General features: G+C 34.6%; 1 protein-coding gene and 1 non-coding gene across 2 annotated transcripts in view; both read left to right on the forward strand.

Moving 5' to 3' along the window:
* Window positions 1-20,324, forward strand: part of LOC120627824 (fatty acyl-CoA reductase wat-like) — a 48,697-nt gene extending 28,373 nt beyond the window's left edge. The window contains exons 3-15 of the mRNA XM_039895887.1: window positions 2,617-2,878; window positions 10,600-10,715; window positions 11,908-12,030; window positions 12,946-13,130; window positions 13,847-13,930; window positions 14,116-14,225; window positions 15,015-15,100; window positions 15,891-16,006; window positions 16,131-16,253; window positions 16,402-16,521; window positions 17,518-17,708; window positions 19,170-19,236; window positions 19,784-20,324. Of these exons, the coding sequence (XP_039751821.1) occupies window positions 2,617-2,878; window positions 10,600-10,715; window positions 11,908-12,030; window positions 12,946-13,130; window positions 13,847-13,930; window positions 14,116-14,225; window positions 15,015-15,100; window positions 15,891-16,006; window positions 16,131-16,253; window positions 16,402-16,521; window positions 17,518-17,708; window positions 19,170-19,236; window positions 19,784-19,889 (1,689 nt within the window). The 3' untranslated portion in view covers window positions 19,890-20,324. The remainder of the gene's footprint in view (window positions 1-2,616; window positions 2,879-10,599; window positions 10,716-11,907; window positions 12,031-12,945; window positions 13,131-13,846; window positions 13,931-14,115; window positions 14,226-15,014; window positions 15,101-15,890; window positions 16,007-16,130; window positions 16,254-16,401; window positions 16,522-17,517; window positions 17,709-19,169; window positions 19,237-19,783) is intronic.
* On the forward strand, window positions 8,666-8,738 carry Trnav-uac. The gene has a single exon. It is a non-coding gene; the product is annotated as a tRNA-Val (tRNA).
* Window positions 20,325-23,090: the final 2,766 nt, after the last annotated feature.

A 23,090-nucleotide genomic window follows, 5' to 3' on the forward strand; every position in this document is an offset into this window, starting at 1 on the left:
CTACGAGATAGAATATATTACACATTCTATTTCCTCTATAAGTAACCATGGAAACTGAATAATATGTAGATAAAGAAACAAATATATAAGTGTACGTACCTATAAGAAATAATAATATAGAATAAGTACAGTACAGATTTTTTTCCTATTTTAGTTACATAGAAGGTGAATAAAATGTATAATGTAGATAAAGAAGCAAACGTATAGGATAGAACGAGATCGATAAATCACACATTTTGTTTACAAGACTTTTTATTTATTTATTTGGAATCCTTAAAACATAAAAATTTAGATTTAAAAAATTATCAAATATATACAAAGAGCTGTGATGTCAGTCAAAGTCAAAAATATCTTTATTCAAGTAGGCCCATAGGACCATAGGTGGCACTTTTGATGCGTACATTACATGTAAAATATAAAATATATTATCACTATCTCACACTGTCACTTAAAAGTATTAAAGAAGCAACCTGGTTAGAGCAATAATTTACACCCAAGCATTTTTATCGTTGACGTAGTCGTTAATACTATAATAGGACTTTTCTATAAGCTTACCTATGTTTAACACAAACTTTCAACTATTTCAGAGACATCTCCAAGATATCAACTGATAGTTTATTGTAAAATTGTATACAATTTCCTTTAAATGATTTTGAACAGTGAATAATTTGCTTCTAATGTTCATATTATTACAGTCACATTTTGTCTTAAATTTAGAAATATTTTTGTGAACATACATTAAATTTTCAAATATGTATTGGCTAAAAACTGTCATTATCTTAACATCTTTGTACGGGAGCTATGGTGATACAGATACGCTCGACCGTAACAATAGAGATCTTCCTCCGAGCGGGTGATCGTGCTCGGGGACCGTGGTCCGAACATTAATTTTTGGAAGTTGAATATATAGGCATTCTTCGTGAACACTTCGCTAACGCGATTCAAGGTTTTTTGTAGCGCCTTCTAGTTCTGTAATGTGGAGACCGCTACAATCTTTAAATTTATCTCTCAGTGACTCGACATTTTACGACTTACGACAGTAACAAGTGTACACAACATGTTTATATATCGTCATGTATACAAACTAAAGAAGTAGGGTTCCTACGTTTAAATTAAATATGCATATAACTAAGCAGAGGCAATCATCATTCTTGTTTCCTCTCAGAAGTATGGAAGGTACTGTGGAAGGGTCAAGATTAATATTCAAATTTCTGAATTTTTCATTTCAATATCGATCTATATAATCGATCTAGTGAGCCTATTTTTTTACAGTCGATACAATTGTCTTGTTTCTCTAACTCGTTTTCCGGTGTCCGAAAAGTGCTAAAGCCTAAAAATGAGTTTTAGCGAAATGACAAATAGTCGCCTTTTTTATTTGCGCGTCAATTAAAACGTAATTACCAGCGTTTGCCCGCGTACAAATTGTAGCTAACCTTTTATTATTTAGGGTTACTCTTACTTTGAAAAAACTAGTACATAAAAGTCTTACCATCTTCGAATCCTCGTTTCACGCTTGTAAGATTAGGTTAGTAGTATATCATTCTTGGATATACTACTACACCCTAGGGTGATTTTTTTTTTGCACTTGGTATTTTAACTTCGGTGGAACAGTGACTGTAAATATAACGTACAAGTACCTATAGTAGCGTTTGCTCGCGATTTCGTTGTCCGCGTACAAATTGTAATACGTAACTCTTAACCTTTAGGGTTTATTTTAGAAATCTTTTAAAGGAATTTCATTGAAAATTGAATATCCGCACCTTTAAAAAGACATTAAACTTTCATACAGATTCTTCCCGTTTTACTCCTTTTAGAGAAACTCTTTCCCCTACTCGCCAACACACTAAAAGGAACGTAGCTAACTTTGAAAAATAATGGTCTCTCACACTGCATTCGAAACCCCATTGCATTCCTTTGGGTACGTTTTCGAAATAAATTTCAGAATGTAGACTTCCTATATAAAAAACGTGTGATTCGTAAAAACGACGTAACGCGGACTAAACCGCGGGCAACAGGTATAACCTAAGTACATAATTATTATTAAAACTATGTACTTACCTATTTTATTATAGACCTCAATAAAAATGCTAATCGGAACGACTATATAAGAGTAATAACTAAGTATCACAATGTTAGTTGCATTGTGCATATAAAAACGTCAGTTATCCTTGTTATTTATTAAAATAGTGCGTATCGAGAGATAAAATCAGATATAAAAAAAAAATTAAATAAACTTAGATTCCTTTTTTTTTTCATTCCAAAAAATTAGGGTAGGGAGGATATTACGAATGTATGAAGTGCACGCCACTGTCACCGTGGCCGAAATTTGTCAAGGAAACTATTTTAAATTTTTAGCTGTTGTCTTTCTGCTTTTATAGTATCCGAAACACAATTGCATCTGCATACCCTGTGCAATGCACAGGGTATGCAGATCATATAAAATGAAGAAAATCTCCAGTACGAGTTATAAGAAACATAAGGATAGGCATTGTAAGAGTTATTAAAAGCCTACCCTTAAGTATTTATAACTCGTACTTGAGATTTTATTCATTTTATACTCTATGCACGTCACTGCTTTGAGATGAGCATTTCCTAAAAAACTATTGTTTTTTACAGGATATAGAAAACTCGGTGCGCACAGCCGAAGTGGACAACCAAACCATGAACCCCACCGCACCCATCCTGGATTACTCAGAAGACCACGAGTTCGTTTCAGCTAACCAGTTGGATGACTACTATGCTCAGGAAGATCTGATAGACACCAAGGAGGCGGAAAAACAGAGGCTAACCAAGGGTAAAGCTTCTAAAACAGACATTCAGATGTTTTACAAGGATCAGTGTGTGTTTTTGACGGGTGGTACCGGGTTTTTGGGTAAAGGTGAGTGTGTTTTTTGCTGTGAACTTTTTTTTAAAGATTTATTAAGAACAGATGTGTGAACACTTTCGGAATGACGGTTGTCGGCTTGATTACAAACCTACGAGACAGGTTGATTGATGTAGAGTTGACAGGGCAGTACTCAGTAGGACGTTTTCCTCGCATGCCCTACGAAGTGTGGCCCGGTTTATACTCGATGGTTCTCCTCTTACCCTTAAATGGGCCATCTGTTTAGTCGGTAAATTATTACAAAATAACAAATAGTTGGAAAATCCAAAAGTGCACGCCTCATAATGTCATTCATTACAATAAAATTGAGATTATTTGTATATAATAATTATATTAATTATACTACATCTAATTATACCGTGGAAAGTAATAGGCTTCTATTTTTAAAAATACTGAAGGCCCATAAAAAAAAAAACAACTCAATAAGTGAAGTATTTCGCTCGTTATCGTGATCACAAGATACATACGGACACACGGACGTTCAAGACAGAACTTTTTAATTAGTTTAAATAATAAAAAGAGATTTAAAAATATCATGAGTGTTAAAAATAGTGTTTTTTCTCAACATTTGGCTATTTATATTCAATAATAAAAGCAATAGAGAATAAAAAAAGTGACATTTTAAGTTGAAGAATCACTCGGTGTGCGTAAGCTGACAGTGATACCCCTTCAACGCTTCGCTTATGCGGCGTGCAAAATATTATTTTGGAAATTGAAAAATAGAATAATCTTATCAAATTAGTGTATCGTCGTGGTCCCTCGACAAATCTAAAAAGTTGGAACGAAATCAGACCGTTTAAAGAGGGACAAAATTTAGTCTAAACATATTCACATACAGGTGAAGCTAATAAGATGCTTGTAAAAAACAGACTGACGCAAAAGAGCCTAACGAACTGGTTGGCAGGTTATCCGAGGGTAATGCCTTTAAAACTAATATACAGAGGTTAACCAAGATCATTATATACAATCAAATAAATCAATTATGAATCATTGTGTCTTTTTGACGGGTGTTTTTCGGGTAAATGTGAGTGTTTATTTGGCTGTTACTTTTATTAAGACTTACTAAAGCTGTTTCACTTCAATCATTGCCGTTAAGGTCTTCAGTAACAGAGTCTAACGGACGTAACGTTAAGTACGTCTACCAACGTAAAGTTTCTAAAAACAACTTTCACCAAGAATTATCTTGTCACCGCAATTCTATTTTTGTAGAAAAATACTTTGACAAAAATAACTATGTAATAGACTGTTACAATTACTTTAAACTGTTACTTTAAACTAAGCCTGTGCCAAAATCAAGTTATATATTATTAGTAAGGATAATTATATACAATTATAATATAAGTAAGGAGACGCATCACATAAATATATAGAAGATATATCTTAACCTTTTTAGCTCCCGAATTTCAGACTTCAAGCACGAAAAGGTGATAAATGCTTAAAACCACCCCGTTTTGATCAATCGTTTTTGACACGCGTGCCTCTGCGCGGCTGGTTTGTCTTGTCAAACAGACACTTAAAAAATCTGATTGTATCGAACGATTAACAGTCTAAACGATTCTTTCTATGTCAATAAACGGCCGACTGGCGCAGTGGGCAGCGACCCTGATTTCTGAGTCCAAGGCCGTGGGTTCGATTCCCACAACTGGAAAATGTTTGTGTGATGAGCATTAAGTGTTTTTCAGTGTCTGGGTGTTTATATGTATTTTCTAAGTATTTATGTATATATAATTCATAAAAATATTCATCAGTCATCTTAGTACCCATAACACAAGCTACGCTTACTTTGGGGCTAGGTGGCGATGTGTGTATTGTCGTAGTATATTTATTTATTTATTATTTATTTATTTATTATTTAATAAAGAGCTGGTTAACTAGCTGTTTATTTGAAGAATTGCATACGGGTTATTATTACACAGTTTTCGGATTGATGTGTGCGTGTGTAATAATTATTATTTATAATAATGACTGAATTGAGCTTCGAGTGTTTTGCATGATATTGATTTTTACTTTTTAGTGAGTTTTTTTTAACTATATCCGAGGTAAGTGTTTTATTTGAGTGCAATTTTGTTTGCTTTTGTTTTGCTTGCTTTGTTTTTATTAAATGCGTAGCAGTCATATCACAGTAAATATATTTTAAATTTAGGTTACATATTTGCTGTGGTAATATAGAGGTACTTAATGTAGAGATATTCCATACTGATGGATTGTTTTTGTATCTGTCATGTATGTGTGAAAAATCTCCTATTACATAGTGGTAGTTGAGCTGTTAGTGACAGAGCTCGGGCAAGCAAGTACCCTACTACCATCATGCTTATTTCTGCCGCTACGAAGCATTGTTGCAATGCTTTGTTCTGACCTGTCCTGCAACATGCAAGAAAACCTTACCTTTGGTAGAGACATTTAGTCCAGGCCTTAACGCTATTGACGGATGGTGTTTTATAGTTTGATTTTATTTAACACCACATTTTGACGGCCGATTAACGCAGTGGGCCGCGATCTTGCTTTCTGTGGCTGTGGGTTCAATTCGCACTACTGGAAAAATGTTTGTGTGATGAACATATAATAATTATTTATGTATATTATTCATAAAAATATTCATCAGTCATCTTAGAAGTAAAAAAAAACAAAATAAAACAAGCTACGCTTACTTTGGGGCTACATGGCGATGTGTGTATTGCCTTAGTACATTTATTTATATCACCGTCTTATTATCGTAATAATCGATGGGCATAGACAATCTCACAGGGTAATAAATGTAGACCACCTATTGTGCCTATTTTTGTGTATTTTTTTGTTTTAATTGATTTGATTTGATAGGTTTAAGAGACTTTTTTTGCTTTTTTGCTTTGGATGTGGTGCTTATGTAATTCGGATTATTCTTTGTTCTCATTTCTTGTATCTTTATTACAGACGGCAGAATAAGTCTGAAGGCGAGTCGCGTGGTAGAGAAGGTGCTGCTCTAATATACTCGCCTCTACAATTTTATTACTCTGTAAAATTATTTATTCAAGGTGATTGTCTAGTGTAAAAACAAAACAAAAATATAAAAAAATGTTATGTTGTTTTATTTTTGTCGTTAAACCAGAATATCCACGATACCTTAGTACAATTACGCTCTAGGTACCTATGTTTTTTTCCTATTTTGAACCAAATTAGTTTTTAGGTTCCCTCAGTACTAGTTACTACATGTCGCAAGCATTATTAGTATCGAAACGTAAGAGTGAAAAGCAATCGAAGTCTAGCCGATTAAGTAACTTATTAAACAAGTTGCCAACTGTTTTTCTTTACATAATATGCTTAGATGACTACAGTTTCACACCCATCGCGATTTTTATTGCTGACTGGCGCAGTGGACAGGGACCCTGCTTTCTGAGTCCTAGGCCGTGGGTTCGATTCTCACAATTGGAAAATGTTTGTGTGATGAACACGATTGTTTTTCAGTGGCTGGGTGTTTATCTGTATATTAAACGTATTTATGTGTATTATATTCATTAAAAAAATATTCAACAGCTATCTTAGTACCCATAACACAAGCTACGCTTACTTTGGGGCTAGATTGCGATGTTTGTATTGTCGTAGTTATTTATTTATTTATTTTATTTAATGCTTTGACGGGCTCGGTAAAATTAATGAATGTTACTTTAAAAAGGCCTGTAGAAAACTTTATCGATTATCTATCTAACTTAATGTTATACATGCGAATGTGTCTTAGTGTGTTTATCCTTCCTTCACGCCATAACTAAGTTACTAATCGACGATATTTTGCATAGAAAATTTATATCTTTTAGTCCTGGAAAAACATCATATTCCCAAGGGTGGTTTACAGGAACATTCGTATTTTTAAACCAAATAACGTCCTACATTTTAGTGACTTATTACCTACTAGCTGTTTCCCGCGACTTCATCTGCGTTTGGTTTTGTTTTTTGATGTGGCATTCAATTTAGTTGTAAGTGTAGTTTAATGGTGTAAAATCGTCAAACACTTTCATCCCCTCTCCCAAAGGAACCGAGCTTAATGTCGGGATAAAAAGTAACTATCCTATATTATTTCTTACACTTCTAATAATATGTGTACAAAGTTTTATGAGGATCGGTTAGGTAGTTTATGCGTGAAAGCGTAACAATCAAACTTACATTAACATTTATAATATTAGTAGGGACTATGATATACTAGTTTATAAAGTAATCTTTGCATTCTGTAACTTCCACTGAATGTATTCATATACCACCAAGAATCACAATGTCCTGGACTTGATCCCTTTGTCTGGCCAATAACACAATTGCTAGTTTAGGTTTTTAGTTCTTCTGTCGGGAAAATACTAGCTCGTATTAAGCTGAAGATGATGATAATGGACCAAGTAACTTATGGATTTATTATATAAAAATAAAACATCTTGACTAGACTCGAAATTCGATATCCAGTAAATAAAAGTCCTTAGGCCAGAAACTTAAGGAAATTAAAATCCGTGTAGCAGAAAATGATAGCATAATTAATGGAAATCATGAAAAGCAAGATAATAAAAAATAGATAGTAAAATAAATACTTATTATTCATAATGGAAATAATAGATATGTATGATTGTATGATCGTTTCTCCTGTTCATAATATGGATGAAGAAGTTTTGTGTTTGGGTTTTTATCTGTTAACACGTATTAGGGGTACCAGGTATTCTGCATAAATGACTTGGCAGTTGGCACGATATCGTTTCTACGTCGTTGCAAGAAAAGACTAATCAGTATTCGTAAAATTAATTTGTAACTAGATATTAGTAAATATTAAGGAGCATTTTGATAATTTTTTGTACGTTTTTTTATCGATATTATTTACCCTAAATTTTAAAGAATACATTACTTGTATTGTAATTACATTATTATAATTAAAGTTACCTACACTACCTAATAGTATAGTAATTGTATTTATTTCGCGTGTTAAAGTCCGTTGTTACATATTATATTTATTTAACGTAGGTACACTGAAATACATTGTATGTGGTTCCAACAAAATCTCAAACCAGAATTAAATCGGAGCTGATTAGTTCGACCGCCCTTTTGCATTAGGCTGTGGCTAGGTAGATACCAACCTACCGATAAAAACATGCAGCTAAGAGGTTAAGTTACCGTATCTGTACGATGCGTAGAAATTGATTAGACTAAAATTTCCATACCCCTAACAGGCATTCCATGCCCCTATCATATTGGACTGCATCATCAGCATCACTTACCACGAGATGTGATTGCAGTCAAGGGCTAATTCGTACAATCAAAAAAATAGTAACCTAGTAATCGCCATCGCCATCCTAGTAAGTTACTAGTATTACTTTTTCGCTGTACATATAGAATATTGTAAAAGTTTATTACTGTATATCTATATATTTAAAAATGTTATGTTGGTTTGTGTACGCTTCAAAAAAGATCTGCACCGATCGGGCTGAAATTTTAGCATGATATATAATACGCATCAAGGATTGTTTTTATCTATTTTTCTCAACCATTCAATCACAATGTGCCACAGCGAAGCGTAGCAGGGTACAGCTAGTGTCCTTAATAAATAAATAAATAAATTACTACTATCACTTGTGGCAGGTGGCCCCACTATTTCATAACATCATATACAAATTGAACTAAATAATTAGATCCTTAAGAGTGGAATAAAAAAAGCCCCCAGGTTTCATTGTAGTTCTCTTCAAAGCCGATCCAGGCGCTGAAGTCAGAAGGTCACCTGCTTACTCTGTATTTTTATCTCTACGCATACTTAAGAAATATTCAACACACTACGTATCGGGTTCCGTGGTGTAGTGGTTATCACATCTGCTTTACACGCAGAAGGCCGCCAGTTCGATCCTGGCCGGAATCATATATTTTTAATTTTTAAAAGACTGACTGTTAATACTTATTACTCGAATCGATTCGAACTTGGGTTAAATTATGAGTTTCAAATGGCTATCATAAATACGACAAAATTATTTTCTTGTTGTAAAACGGTAGGTAGCGTTTTAAAATTATTGTAATAATTAAGAAGTTTTGTGAAATTATATACTTCATTACGACATAAAAGTTAAAAATTAAAATAGTTTTGACGAATTTTTTTAGTCCAGTTTTATTTAGTGGTGTGACTGTCGCAGCTATAGTCGTAAAAAAGTAATAGGCCCGTTTTGACATTTGTCATCGCGACGTAACTAGTTATGGAACCATAAGACTCGGTACTCGATACTCACGATAAATCAATTCAAGTTTGTATCAGTACTTGATTGATATGATTATGTTTTGTAAAGTGTTCGTTCGTTCAAAGTATTCCTTCACAACCAATTCGCGTGACTGACTGTTGATTATACGTCCATTTTTCAACATGTTGAAACAGAGTTCGTACTATATAACAACAAACACAAAAATCGAGTCAAATCACTATGTTTAAATCAATATCCAAAGTAGAAGAGCAAAAGTTAACGTAATAGTAAACAGTATATATCAAACTTAAACGAGCACAGTCAACTTTACAAGATGGGGAACGAAAAACTGCGCAGTGCGCGCGGGGACGCTTCAGTCATGTGCCGCTTGGTCAGATACATCAACTCAGACTCATTATTTAGAACCCAGTGTCGTCAATTCAAAACTTTATTTGCGACTTTGAGAACCAAGCGCGGCGGCTTTCGATATTCAGTAAAAAAATGGTTACAACTCTAGAATAAAAAAAAAAAGACTGAGAACGTAACTGTTTTCGAAACGTTTCAAAGTGCATGCATAAACTAAGCGCAAAAAGAATACTCGCGATATATTCTTTCATATTATTTAACGTCCCAAACAAATTTACGTATTTTTTAAAACACTGTATGTAATTGATTTTTATTTTATTGTTTCTTTCAGTTTTGTTCCAAGTTACATTCTATGGTCTTGCACAAATGTCAAAACGGGCCTATTACATTTTTACGACTATAGTACGTTGATTTTCGGGCAATAGGGTGTCCATTTCCTACGGTTTATTTAATATGTTCTTGTAATAATTTAAGATGGCGGATATGACAAATATAACTTTGTATGGTAAAGATGGTATTTTATGCTCAAAGACATGAAATTTGATACTTTAAAGTGAGATAATGTTATGGGTCGATTTGGGTAAAATAATGAAAGGCCTTACCTATTTCTATATTCTAAAAAATACTTTTTTAGTAGTATTAGGTTACGCATAAAGGTTTTTGATATAACATTAAAAATGTCATCAAAATAAAGTTATTTAATTTATACCCTTATATCCAATGTTTACTTTGCGAAACATCTGAAATGGCTAACATGTTTTTTTTTATCGTTTATGTCAGCAAAGCAATAAAAGTTGAAATTTAAAACTCGAAAACGGATAATTTTAATTATAATAAATATCCAAAAATATCTAACAAAAAGACGTAGTCGGTAGGCACCACCGTGACTTGACACCGGCCTGCTTCAGTGGGTTAAAATACCCTTGTTTCACATTTAAAAGTGTTAAACTAAACTAACTGTTGTAAATACCGAATGATTTATCAGAGACCTTAGAGCCCGAGAGCGTTAAAAATGTCTGAATTTCGAAAGCACGACTTTATAACATGTACCTATTATAGAATTCCCCCCATACATATAATATGGTGTGTATCTTTGAAAAAAATTGTATGTTGCATAGGGTTTTTTTTATAACTAGCGGGGATATATCTCGACAGTTGTCACAGTTATTTTCCCCCTTGTTTTAGTTTTAATTGAAAAGCTGTTGAGGTCCTGTGGTGATATTGATACTTTATACGTTTTGGTGAGGCCGAAGAGAGGAAAGGATCCCGTAACGAGGCTCCATGATATGCTTGATGAGTTTGTAAGTATATTTAAAACTGTTACCTAAAGAACCACTATTAACAATACCCACCTACAGCATGAGCAGCAAGGTGAAGGTTAGATCTCTGAAATCTTATCTCCTGTAAGAGAAGAAGCCTGTGAGATCACAACCATCTTAGACTGCATCACTTACCTGTTGCAGTTAAGAGCTTAGGTACTTGCTAAAAACATGGCTTCATAAGACCCCGGTCGGGTTGTCGTCCATATGTCTATGTATCAAAATCCTGCAAAAAGTGATTTATGTCCCCCTTTCTCATACTTACGAATAGCAAGGGTTCTAATACCTTTTTAACAATTTGATTAAGTAAAGGTAATAATAATTTTATAAACATTAACATAACTAATGCGCTTAGCCTAGGAAACGGATCTGGGTGATGCGTAGAGAAAAAACGTTTCACCAACTCTTAGATGACGACTAATACATTAGGCGCCATCTAAAGTTATAAAACTGATGCGTAACGTTTAGGGAACTAGTAAACTGACACTTGACAGGTGAACAAATTTTAAATTCGGAATTTTTAATAAACTTAAGATGTGTTCTTAAGTTTATTAAAAATGAAAAATATGATAATACAAACCCAAAATTAGACATACGCGGAGTATAGCAAATTAAGCTTAATTTTCATAATTTATTATGGATTTCCGCAAAGTAACGCTTTCTCTGCTTCTATCCAATATCCAAAATTAGACACCTTGTGGCAAGAATCATGGACAAGTTAGATTATATTTGTTGCCTAGTGAAAAACGATTGGTATAAGGTATTCCTAGGAACCGTCTTTGATTAGACATTGCTTTTTAGTTTGCTTTGATACTTGATTCGGTACTGTGGTGAGAATCCACGCAATCTCTTGTAAGTCTTCGACATTTCGTGACTGGTAGATATGTCATAAAACATCATCAATAGCCCATAACAGTCCACTGTTGGGCTATTGATGATGTTTGTTAAAGCCTCTTCCAATGGGATTGTTGTCATAATCACCATGCTGGGCAGACGGGTTGGTGATTGCAGTAGATGGTAGCTCAGCGGATGCTACCGACCGTTCTCCTTTATATTCCCATAATCGACTTGCACGACACCCGCGAGAGGTGGTGACCACTGTGAGCTGCTGTCACCATAGGTTACATCATTATAAACATAACTAAATACTCTGCTAAACACGTGTTTTTTTCAGTTATTCCATAGAGCCCACGAAGAAAATCCGAAAGGCATACATAAAGTTATACCCATTGTAGGCGACATGGAAATGCCGGGAATCGGTCTTAGTGATGAGGACAGAAAAATGCTCACTTCAAAGGTAGATATCTAAACCCGATCTATTTATTTAAAGTGAAGTATGTGATTCAATATTTTTTGTTGCCGATATCCAACTTAATTAACTTCCACTGCCCTCCGATTATTGCGTAATTTTATTCTAGTCTTGTGCTCGATGCTCAACCTTTTATTGCATAATAGTATGCAATAATGCTATCTATATCAAATCCTTATATATCCCCATCATTCAGTGGCGTACATTAAGGGTATGCACAGAGTATGCAAATAATATAAAATGCAGAAAATCTGCAGCACGATTTATAAAAAACTTAAAGGTATTGTTAATGAAATAAAAAGCCTACCCCTAGGTTTTAATTGTGTTGCGGAATTTCTACATTTTGTATCATCTGCATACCCTGTACATACCCTGTATGCACGCCACTGCCATCATTCCAATATTTTCTCACTTCTACTAACAAGCTGGATGGCTTGTTAGTAGAAGTGAGAAAATTTCTTTATTTACCAACTATACTTACTATTTCACTTTGTTGTTACATCCCTGTGGGACCCTATGTGGATTTTATTTTCTTCCGATTGGTTTAATATCTGATCTTGTTAGTCTTTATCCTAAATTCTTTTTATCTAGAAACATTCCTTCGTTATTTCCCACGTCTTTCTAACTAGTTTCGTCCATTCTCTATCAACTTACTTGTTATCTGATTAAATTAGATACCTATACTTATTATTCTTTGTTTATGCTCCGACTTTTGGTTCTCATCATCTCGTCTTGTTTATAAATATATATTGATTATCAAATTTATGATTTCTGTTATATCATACGTTTGAATATCATTTGTGTTTATAATTTATTACCACTGTAACGGATATAACATTATTTTATTGTTAGTATAATCATAGTATACCGTAACTTATAATTAATCATTTAGTACTTTTATAGGTCACAATAATAATAAACTCAGCCGCTACAGTAAAGTTCGACGAGAAGCTATCAATAGCAACTGGTATCAATGTTCGAGGTACCAAGGAAGTTCTCAAACTGGCAAAGGAATGTAGGAATTTGAAGGCTATAACTCATGTATCGACCGCATTCTCGAATACTCATTTGCAATATATTGAGGAGAAGTAAGTATGTTAGAATCTAGACTAGGTTCTCACGTCGTGGCTCTCTTCTTAGTCTTTCGTTATATGTCTTCTTCTTATGTGCAGTCCTTAAACCAAGGGATTCGTTTTTTGAAGTCATAGATTAATTTATGATCATGAAACGTCATCATTATTCGTGAAGGTATCTAATTTTATTTCCATTTATTTTGGAACAGTTTATTTATTTATTTATTATTTATGTACCATAAATTGTGATTGTGAACATAAGATACATGAAGTGTACACTACTTAACAATCCCAGAACAACTTTTGCATATTGCGAGGTCATTGCAGAGTTTACTTCGCGTTATTAAATTGGATAAAGATTTGTGTAATGGTAAATTGTCCTACATTGTTCATCCAATCTGCGTTGAAAAATTGCAAGCGTAATAAGGAACGTAAAAGGAACTACTGAGTGTAGTGAGCTTGTTGCATGATCCTCATTATTAGGTAACCCATCAATGAGGTTTCCCGAAAGATAGTGGTTTTCCTTTTAAAGGGTTACCTTTTCAAAGTTTTGAAATGCAACGGCTTTTCCGGTTGCTGGTTGCATCTGTAGAATTTTAGGGGCCAAGACGAGGACAGCTGTAACCCTGCGTTTAATACACTAATTTTCACACCTTCTGACGTAGTGTTCATGTTCTTTTTGCGTCGCGATAAGAAAAATAATATTACTGACCCTTTTTTTGTATTTTCAGATTTTATGAACCACCAATGTCGGTTGAAGCTTTAGAAGCCGTATCCCAGATAGACGATAGTATATTAGAATCAGTTTTGCCTACGTAAGTGACTTTATAATAGAGGATTACTTTGTGTTATTTTTTAATTTGTAGTATTTAAAGATTACTTTTTCAACAAAGAATCGTAATAGTTGAAATTTATCTTCTCATAATGTTATTATGTTATTTAGAAACGTAAGAAAAAATAGTAGGACTGTAATAGACTGATGATTATAATATTATTCCAGTATCCTTGGTAATCGACCAAACACCTATTGCTTCACAAAAGCGATCGCGGAAGAAGCTGTTAGGATACACGGAGAGGGCTTGCCCATCTGTATCGTCCGACCTTCAATCGGTGAGTAAACTATACTTCTAAAGAGAGAGATGGACTTCTAAGCATACCATATCGAGAAGGCCTTTTTTGAGTAAACGTCGAAGTAATGGATCTTATATGCATTGCTCACAATTCTTTAGGTCGGGTTTTTATTCATTTATTAATCTTTAATCGGAAAACCAACAGTTGTAATTACTAAATAGGTAGTTCGAACATTGGTTGACTACTTATAACAGGATGCAACGTGTGTGCAATGCTGGGTCTGAAGGCCTATCACCTCAGCACGGCTAGCATGGGCAGGAGACCATTATCTCCCAGGGGAAAGGATAAAAAAATATCTTCTCCCACAGCTTTATCAAGTCTTAGAGCACTGGCACACAAGTGGAAAAAATATCCAAATAATATATATGTGTTAGTGTAATGATAAACGGGGGTAAACTTCTCCTATTCCATGTTCCCGTGCTATCTTAGTAGATGTACACGTTAATCATATCCATAGTATATAACAAGAAATCCAAACTATATTCCCCGATTATGTCAGGGAATATAATCGGGGGATATATTTGTTGTCTCCTGCCTGCCTGCAGGTCGATTGAACACAAGGCAGCACGTATAAGGATGACTTCCTTGCATGGCCAGCAAAGTGTTGATCGGTTTATAATAATTTATTGCAAAAATACACATCTGTTTATAGGCGATGGTTTGCCACTTGCGATCAAGAGGGCCATATGGTTGTTCCGTCAATTATAACAAAAAAAAAAACAGTAGTAGGTATTATTGTGATCATGGTCGTATTATTTATTTTTCCAGTGGTGTCAACCTACGACGAACCTGTACGGGGATGGACGGACAGTGTTTACGGGCCTACTGGACTAGTTGTCGGAATTGGAACCGGAGTAAGTTTATTTATACATATCCAGAACTAGTGGTAAGGACTTCGGCTTCGCCTTCGAGACGCTAGGTTCGAATCCCAGCACGCACCTTTAACCTACGTGCGTTTTAAGCAATTAAAATATTTCATTTGCTTCAACGGTTAAGTAAAACATCTAGAGGAAACCATCATGCCCGAGAGTACACCAATCGGCACTGGGTCAGCGACTGGGTCAATAATAATGGATTTTTATGATTACACAATTGGGCTAATTTCAAAGGATATATTATGAAAATTGATTTATAATTTCTTCAATCCTTATACTCCATTATATATTACACCATACAGATTCTCCTGCTTTTCTCGGGAACCGTTTGTTTTTCTAGGACAAAAAGCCATCTATGCCATATTCAGGTCGATTCGTTTCTTAGTACCTAAAGTAAGGACAAACAAACAAACTTTCGCATCTATAATAAAAGTTTAGTTTTATATGACGACCTACCTGGCGCAGCGGTTAGCGGTGTATAAGGTTGAAGGTCCCGGGTTCGATTCCCGACAGGGGCAATTTTGGAGTTGATAATTTCTGAATCTTCACTGAACTGGTCTAGTCGGAGACTTCGGTCGTGCCTAGTTACCATGCTACCAACAAAGACGTGCCGCTAAGCGATGTCGCGTAGAAACCGATTAGGGGTACTTATAGGTTACCATCTTAACATCATCACAGAACACCAGTTGAGATTGTAGTCAAGGGCTAACTTGTAGTGGAATAAAAAATAAATAAAATGTTGTTTTTAAATATAAGTATGGATTCTCAGGTCCTGCGCACCATGTACATGGATGTGAACAAAGTTGCGGACATGGTGCCGGTGGACCTTTGTGTCAACGCCATCATCGTTTCCGCGTATCACACTGCTATGAAATACAAGGAGAAGTAAGTATACAAAAGAATTCTGAAGCAGTAGAACTTCAGCTGCCCTAGTAGTATTTAGTACTCCGTCGTATTCACCTCTGGAAACCAACCTTCAAATCAACCTAATTATGCATTATTTTTTCAGTGAAACCTCAGACATACCGATCTATAACTTCGTCTCCGGCGCCCAGGCTCCGATTCGATGGGGGGAATTCATTGAATACAACAGAAGATTCGGAATGCAGACACCAACTATTAAAGCCGTGTGGTAAATATAAATATTTTTTTCTTTTTTCTGTTTTAAAACCAGGAAAAATAGTTCAGTGAAGGATCAATTTGTTTTTAAGGTAGTGTTGCGTTATTTTGTTAATGGAAAGGTAGGTTTTTACAACTATTGTTTTTTTTCTATTTTCCAGGTACTACGGATTAAATCCCACAAATAACTACTATATGTTCATGTTCTACAACTTTTTCTTGCACTACCTGCCAGCACTGTTCATTGATGTATTTTGCGCCTTGTTGGGGAAAAGGCGGGCGTGAGTATTGTTTTGCTAACTACGACTAGAAAAATGTTGAAAGTTATCTCATACTTTAACACGAAGGTTAAAACCAAAGCGTCGAAATTGCGTCCTAGGTTGTTTTATTTTTAACCTATTAGCAGGGTAAAAAAGCTTCTAGGCTTATGGATTTGTTGGTGTTAAAAAATCATTTTATTAATAATAATAATAAAATAATAATAAATATACTACGACAATACACACATCGCCCCCTAACCCCAAAGTAAGCGTAGCTTGTGTTATGGGTACTAAGATGACTGATGAATATTTTTATGAAATATATATACATAAATACTTGGAAAATACATATAAACACCCAGACACTGAAAAACACTTATGCTCATCACACAAACGTTTTCCAGTCGTGGGAATCGAACCCACGGCCTTGGACTCAGAAAGCAGGGTCGCTGCCCACTGCGCCAGTCGGCCGTCCAATTTATTGCACAATTAGAAATCTGCATCATCACTCAGTACCAGGTCAGATTGCAGTGATGGGCTAACTTGTAGTGGAAAAAAAATCCTGTGAAGTGTTGCACTGACAGGCAACACCAGTTTGATCTGTCAAGTATTCGACTATAATATAGTCATATTTTAAGATGTCAAGTATACCTAGATTTATGTACCTTAAAATAACATCCACGGTCCTGGGCCGCTTGTTTCCAGCGGCTCCTAGCGACCCGTTTGATGTCGTCTGTCCACCTCGTTGGGGGCTGACCGACGCTGCGTTTACCTGTGGGTTGCCAGCACCTTGGAACCCCAACGTCCATCGCTATGTGTTCCGCCTATTTCAACTTCAGCTTTGCAACTTGCTGAGCTATGTCAGTAATTCTGGTTCTTCTACGGATCTACTCATTCCTGATTTGATTACGTAGAGATACTCCCAACATAGGTCTCTCCATCGCCCGCTGAGAAAAATAAATTAGTTACATTGAATGCCTATAACTTCCATTGACATATTGCTGGTATTTATTGCAGAATGTTAAAATTCTACAAGAAGCTGACCAAAATGGCGAACATCTTATTCTACTTCTCGACACAAGATTGGACGTTCAACGACGACGGTGTTCAAAACATGTGGAGATCTATATCGGGTTCAGATCAGACTGTATTCCCTTTCAACATCGGCGATTTCTCCTGGGAGTACATGACCGAGACTTTCTTAGTAGGTGAGTTGAATAGATAGAACTTTCTGGGCGGTAAAGCATAGCGGATACAGGTGATATTCTAGGGATGGAAGTTGGCAGAGAGCAGACTGTCTCCGAGAGAGAGAAGGGCAATTCTTAGAAAGAATACTAACACTGTGATTGTATGATCCTAACTAATATATAAGAATCGGCTAAGTGCGAGTTGGACTTGCACTTAAAGGGTACCGCACCAAGGTGCAATATGATATACTTTATAGGTACAACGTGTAACTGAATTACGAAATACTGTTTCAAAGTCAAAGTCAAAGTCAAATATTTCTTTATTCAAATAGGCACATAGATGGCACTTTTGATGCGTACATTACATGTAAAATATGACATAGGAGTGTGTTGATGGCGATAAATAAATCCGTCAACTTAAAACTAAAGCTACGAGGGTTCCAAACGCGCCCTGGTCTAAGAAGAAGCCCACAACAAACTTAGCTGGTTGTTTAAGGAATTATCCTGTAAAAATATTGAATCAAAAGATGCGTATTTATTTTTCTATACAAACAAATTCAAAACATTTTAAGTGTTTACTTATGACAACACTATTGAAGATAAAAGAGCAACACGCACAAAATACCTACGCTACGTGACGCGTACCTTTATAATAGATTAAATATGTGACAAGAGTCACTTAATTTCAATTGTGCATGTGATGTTAGGGCTGCATCTGATTTTTTTCAGTAAAAACTATGGCAGTAATTTACTCAAAAACTATTACCGTTTCGGTTTCACAGCAAATTTTCAGAGACAGTAAATAATATGCCTCTAAAGCATGTGAAGCATGTGAAGCATGTTTTCATTTACACGTTGTATTTACATATAAAATACTGTGGTATATTATATTTTAACTGTAGGTACTACAAGTGAGCCTTTTATAGCCATCTCACGCTGTGATAAGTGATGATTAATTCTTATTTTTTTTTATTTTTTTGGTTTAAAGGCCATTGACGGCCGATTGGCGCTGTTTGCAGCGACCCTGCTTTCTGGGTCCAAGGCAGTGGGTTCGATTCCCACTACTGGAAAATGTTTGTGTGATGAGCATGAATGTTCTTCAGTGTCTGGGTGTTTATATAAATATTATATGCTAAGTATTTATGTATATTATTCATAAAAATATTCATTAGTCATCTTAGTACCTATGGGTACTAAGATGACTAATGAAGGTATGCTTACTTTGGGGCTAGATGGCGATGTGCGTATTGTCGTAGTGTATATATTTATTATTATTTATTTATAGAAAACTCACTACCCACCACTATATAAGTAGGTACCTATTGTGGTTTATGAGAAGACGGACAGGCGGAGTTATAAAAACCTAAAATGTGTATTTATTACCTGAAGTTTGCCATTCTTAAGGCAATGTTAAGGTTATTTTATTCAATCGAGGTCGCTTTTTAAACCGTAACATAACTTTTGTATATTTTTTTCTTTTAGGATTACGAGTATACCTGATCAATGATGACATATCAACATTGCCAGAAGCCAAGCGGAAGTGGGACAGGTATATTTTTAAAAAAATATAACCTCATTATAAATAAACGTAGCTTAACGTCGGAGCAGCTAGCTATTCCCATTTCTATCGCACCTTTCACCAGCGTGAAAGCCATCGTTTATTACTAACGCCCTAAAAGATTAGTGCCCTAAATTTTCTACAGTAAAAGCAGTTGTCCTGACGACTTAAGAGGTGCCAGACCTCTTTAGCAAAAGTCAAAAGCCTTAGACAATATTATAACCTGTAAACTGTTTGTCCATACGTGTTGAACATAAGATGCGAGAGAAAATTGATTCTGATCGGTTCGTAAACCTAAAAACATCGCACTTAGTGCCGAATATGAGATTTTCTACCTAAACAACGTTTACTTTTTCGATCGCGTTAAAGTTGACTACGATTAATACGGTATCCAAGGAGCGCCATCTAGTTACAATACTAGGAAACATTGTATGGGCTTGCCATTAGAGGGCACGCTTTCTATGCCTACACGCATCTTAACTACCCACGCCTCCAAAGTTTTTAAGTTACCTATAATATTACTTACCTTTATTTTCAGATTATACTACCTACACCAATTCGTGAAGGTCACCGCTTTCAGTTTGGTAATTTTCTTAGGCTATTTATTAGTCAAGGGTTTAATCTGGATTGTCTTTGGATTATAGTTTAACGTTTCAGAACGATAATGTTTATAAGCCAATAAAGGAACGTTGATCCTTATTAAGTTCTTCTCAACTGAAGTCTGAAACCTAAAACACAGCATTTGGGGCGGAGAGGCACTAAAGGCGGGGACATTGAATTAAGTATGTCACAGAATATCCCATTACCCCGGTTTCGGTTCTTTACAAGTCACCACAGATTAAACTGTATACAGGGACATTTAAGTATCAGTTACCAGAGTGACAAGTCTCATAGAAAGTCAAACCAACTACCGCCCCAGTTTTAAAGTGTTTTACCTATAAGCCCTGCGCAGTCTACTAAAAGAAGGTTTACTTAAAGGCTGGCGTTTTTAGATTGAAAATAACATTTCTAGGCCTCGTTTTTACGCTTTTTATTCAATGTTACAGTGACATTTAAAATAAAAAAAAACGCCAAGATGATATGAAAGATCGAAATTTTATGTACATTGAACGTTGTGTGCATACATCCAATTCTTCAATATATTTAGAGTCTTCCTTATATTAGCTAGACTAGAAATTCCAACTTATTTTTACGTCGTAGTTACTTAAAAAAATATTTTAACCACCAAACCGCTCAAGAAATTTTGGTTTTAAGCTAGATTGGGTTGCTTTGTGATTTTAAATAATAAGAATATTTGTGATTCATGGGAAATTATTAAATTAATTACGTATTATGAGATTAAGTAGTTTAGAAGTTTTGTAAATATATTTTTATTGAAATTATTTTCTTTTGTATTTACATGTACTTATTAAATTAAACATTTTATATTTTTTATCAATCTTTCATTTCACTTAACGGAAGCCGAAGAAATATTTGAATAGCTGGTCAATATAGAATCACGCCCCTGCTTCGGTGTGTTTGATGCTTTATTGAGTATACGTTTCTGAAACATTATTCCGAGTTTAATTTAAAATTTTGGTTCCAATACCGTCTGTTTAACTTTGTAAAATGCCATTATTACAGCGAGAATAGGTACTATACAATCCTTTACAATCCTTCTGTTTAATAGCCCTCCACTTTAGGTGTTGTCGACTCTCCTAATTTTTTGGCCTGACAAACAACAACACAACTACACAATCTGACCTCGGTTGTCGCATCGGGCAGTTTCTCCTCCAATATTATTTTAGACGGCCAATTAGCGCAAAGGTCAGTGACCCCGATTTCTGAGTCCAAGACTGTGAGTTCGATTCCCACAGCTGGAAAATGAATGTTTTTCATTGTCTGAGTGTTTATCGTATTTTTCATAAAAATATTCATCAGTCATCTTAGTACCCAAGACACAAGCTACGATTACTTTGGGGCTAGATAGCGATGTGTGTATTGTCGATATATATTTAGTAATAATTACTTTGGGATAGTGAGAAACGGATAGTCCAGTGGGTAGGACTTCTACTTCACTTTCGGGGGGCCTAGTTCGTATCCCCGCACGCACCTCTAACTTTTGTAACACTACGCCGCGCCTCGCTGGCCCAATGCGTACACTATTTAGTACATACATACAATACTATTGATAAATATAAAAAATAAATATACTAATACATATTTTAACATACCGTAAATACTTAAATATGAGTTTGAGTAGATAAATAAATTATAATAGTAATATTTACTGGAAACAAGAAAGAAAAAAATAATCTTAAATTATAAAATGTTGTTGGAATAGCGTAACTAGTTTTTTTGCCACTTGCTAGAAAATGCATTGACTGCGAACTTGTCTGGTGGTATGTGATGATGCTGTTTAAGATGGTTACGGGCTAACCTGTTTCGGGTATGAGTAAACCCAAATCGGTTACCACAAACAGACTGTTCTATCTGGTTAGGCCGTCAGGCTCGTAGGCCGTGGCTAGTTACCACCCTACCGACACAGAGGCCGAGCGATTTAGAGTTCCGGTACCATGTTGCGTAGAAACGATTAAGGTACTTTGGCTTATAACTGCTATACCGCTAAAAATTTAAACTGCATCGACAGGTAATTGAAAGTCTATGCTGAAGTGGAATAAAAAAAATAGATAAAAAGTGGAATATTTGAAATAATGCAACTAGAATTTTAAAATAATAAAAAAATAACATTTTTTTTTAAAAGCCGTTTATTTACGAACAATACATCAACCATTCGATACAACAAGTTTTAGAGCTATTCATAAAATAAAAATACCTATAATATACATAAAACATTGGATATATTCCATTTTTATTTCGTTACACAATTACTTAAAAAACAGTTTTTGAATAAATTTTGTATCATTTTGATATTTTTTTTTTACTTTTCACTGTCGCGTTATGCGATAGCGTAGCGTAGCGTCTTCGGAAACGTTAAATTAAACCGCTAACGTTAGTTACTAACGTTAGTAGTTGAGTATCCCGAAGTTTAAATAAAATATATAATATGTAGTAGGTATTTAGAAATATATAATATATAATATGTTAATATGAATAGCTCTTTCTAGCTACATTTCGAGTCCAAATAGCAAAGGAATTAAAAAATAAAAATCAAAAACTATGTACACTTAACGCTAAATCTCACATAAGATCACATTTTCTTTTATTTGAGTAAAAACTAATACAATTAAAAAAAACCTTTCCATAGTTTATCCACCTTCAAACGAAAAGCATATATAATGATTATTATATAAACAAATTAATTTCATAGTCACGGTCCTCGAGATATGAAATAAGAAAGTTTATAGTAGAATTCTAATAAATATAAAAAAAATGAGTAAAAATAAAACATAAAATAGAGTTTCGTTACTAAAATTAATGCATTTTCTTAATATAATAAAAGATACTATTACACGACGGCATAAGATAGCGTTATGCTATTTACCGTGACGTCAAACGGATCCATTTTGCTGCCAAATAGGAATAAATGTTTGAAATAAAAAAAACAAAAATTGTTACCGCTTTTTACAATTAAAGCTACTACAATATTTTAAATTATACTCAAGATATCCAAAGAAAGTATTTTTACTCTATCTTTATTGCGGTCTTTACTACCTTTGAAGGTGGTTAATAAATCTTTTTCTATACAACGTAGGTACATGTTCTAAGCAAATGTCTAAAAAATAATAATTGTTCAAAAATACCTTCGCTATTTCTATTATTTTATTTTATTTAAAAATATATTATGGTGGAAATATTTTCTTACAAGAGGAACCCTATATTTTATATTATACTCATTGAAATTA

Source organism: Pararge aegeria, chromosome 12 (assembly GCF_905163445.1).
Source record: "Pararge aegeria chromosome 12, ilParAegt1.1, whole genome shotgun sequence".
NCBI lineage: Eukaryota > Metazoa > Arthropoda > Insecta > Lepidoptera > Nymphalidae > Pararge > Pararge aegeria.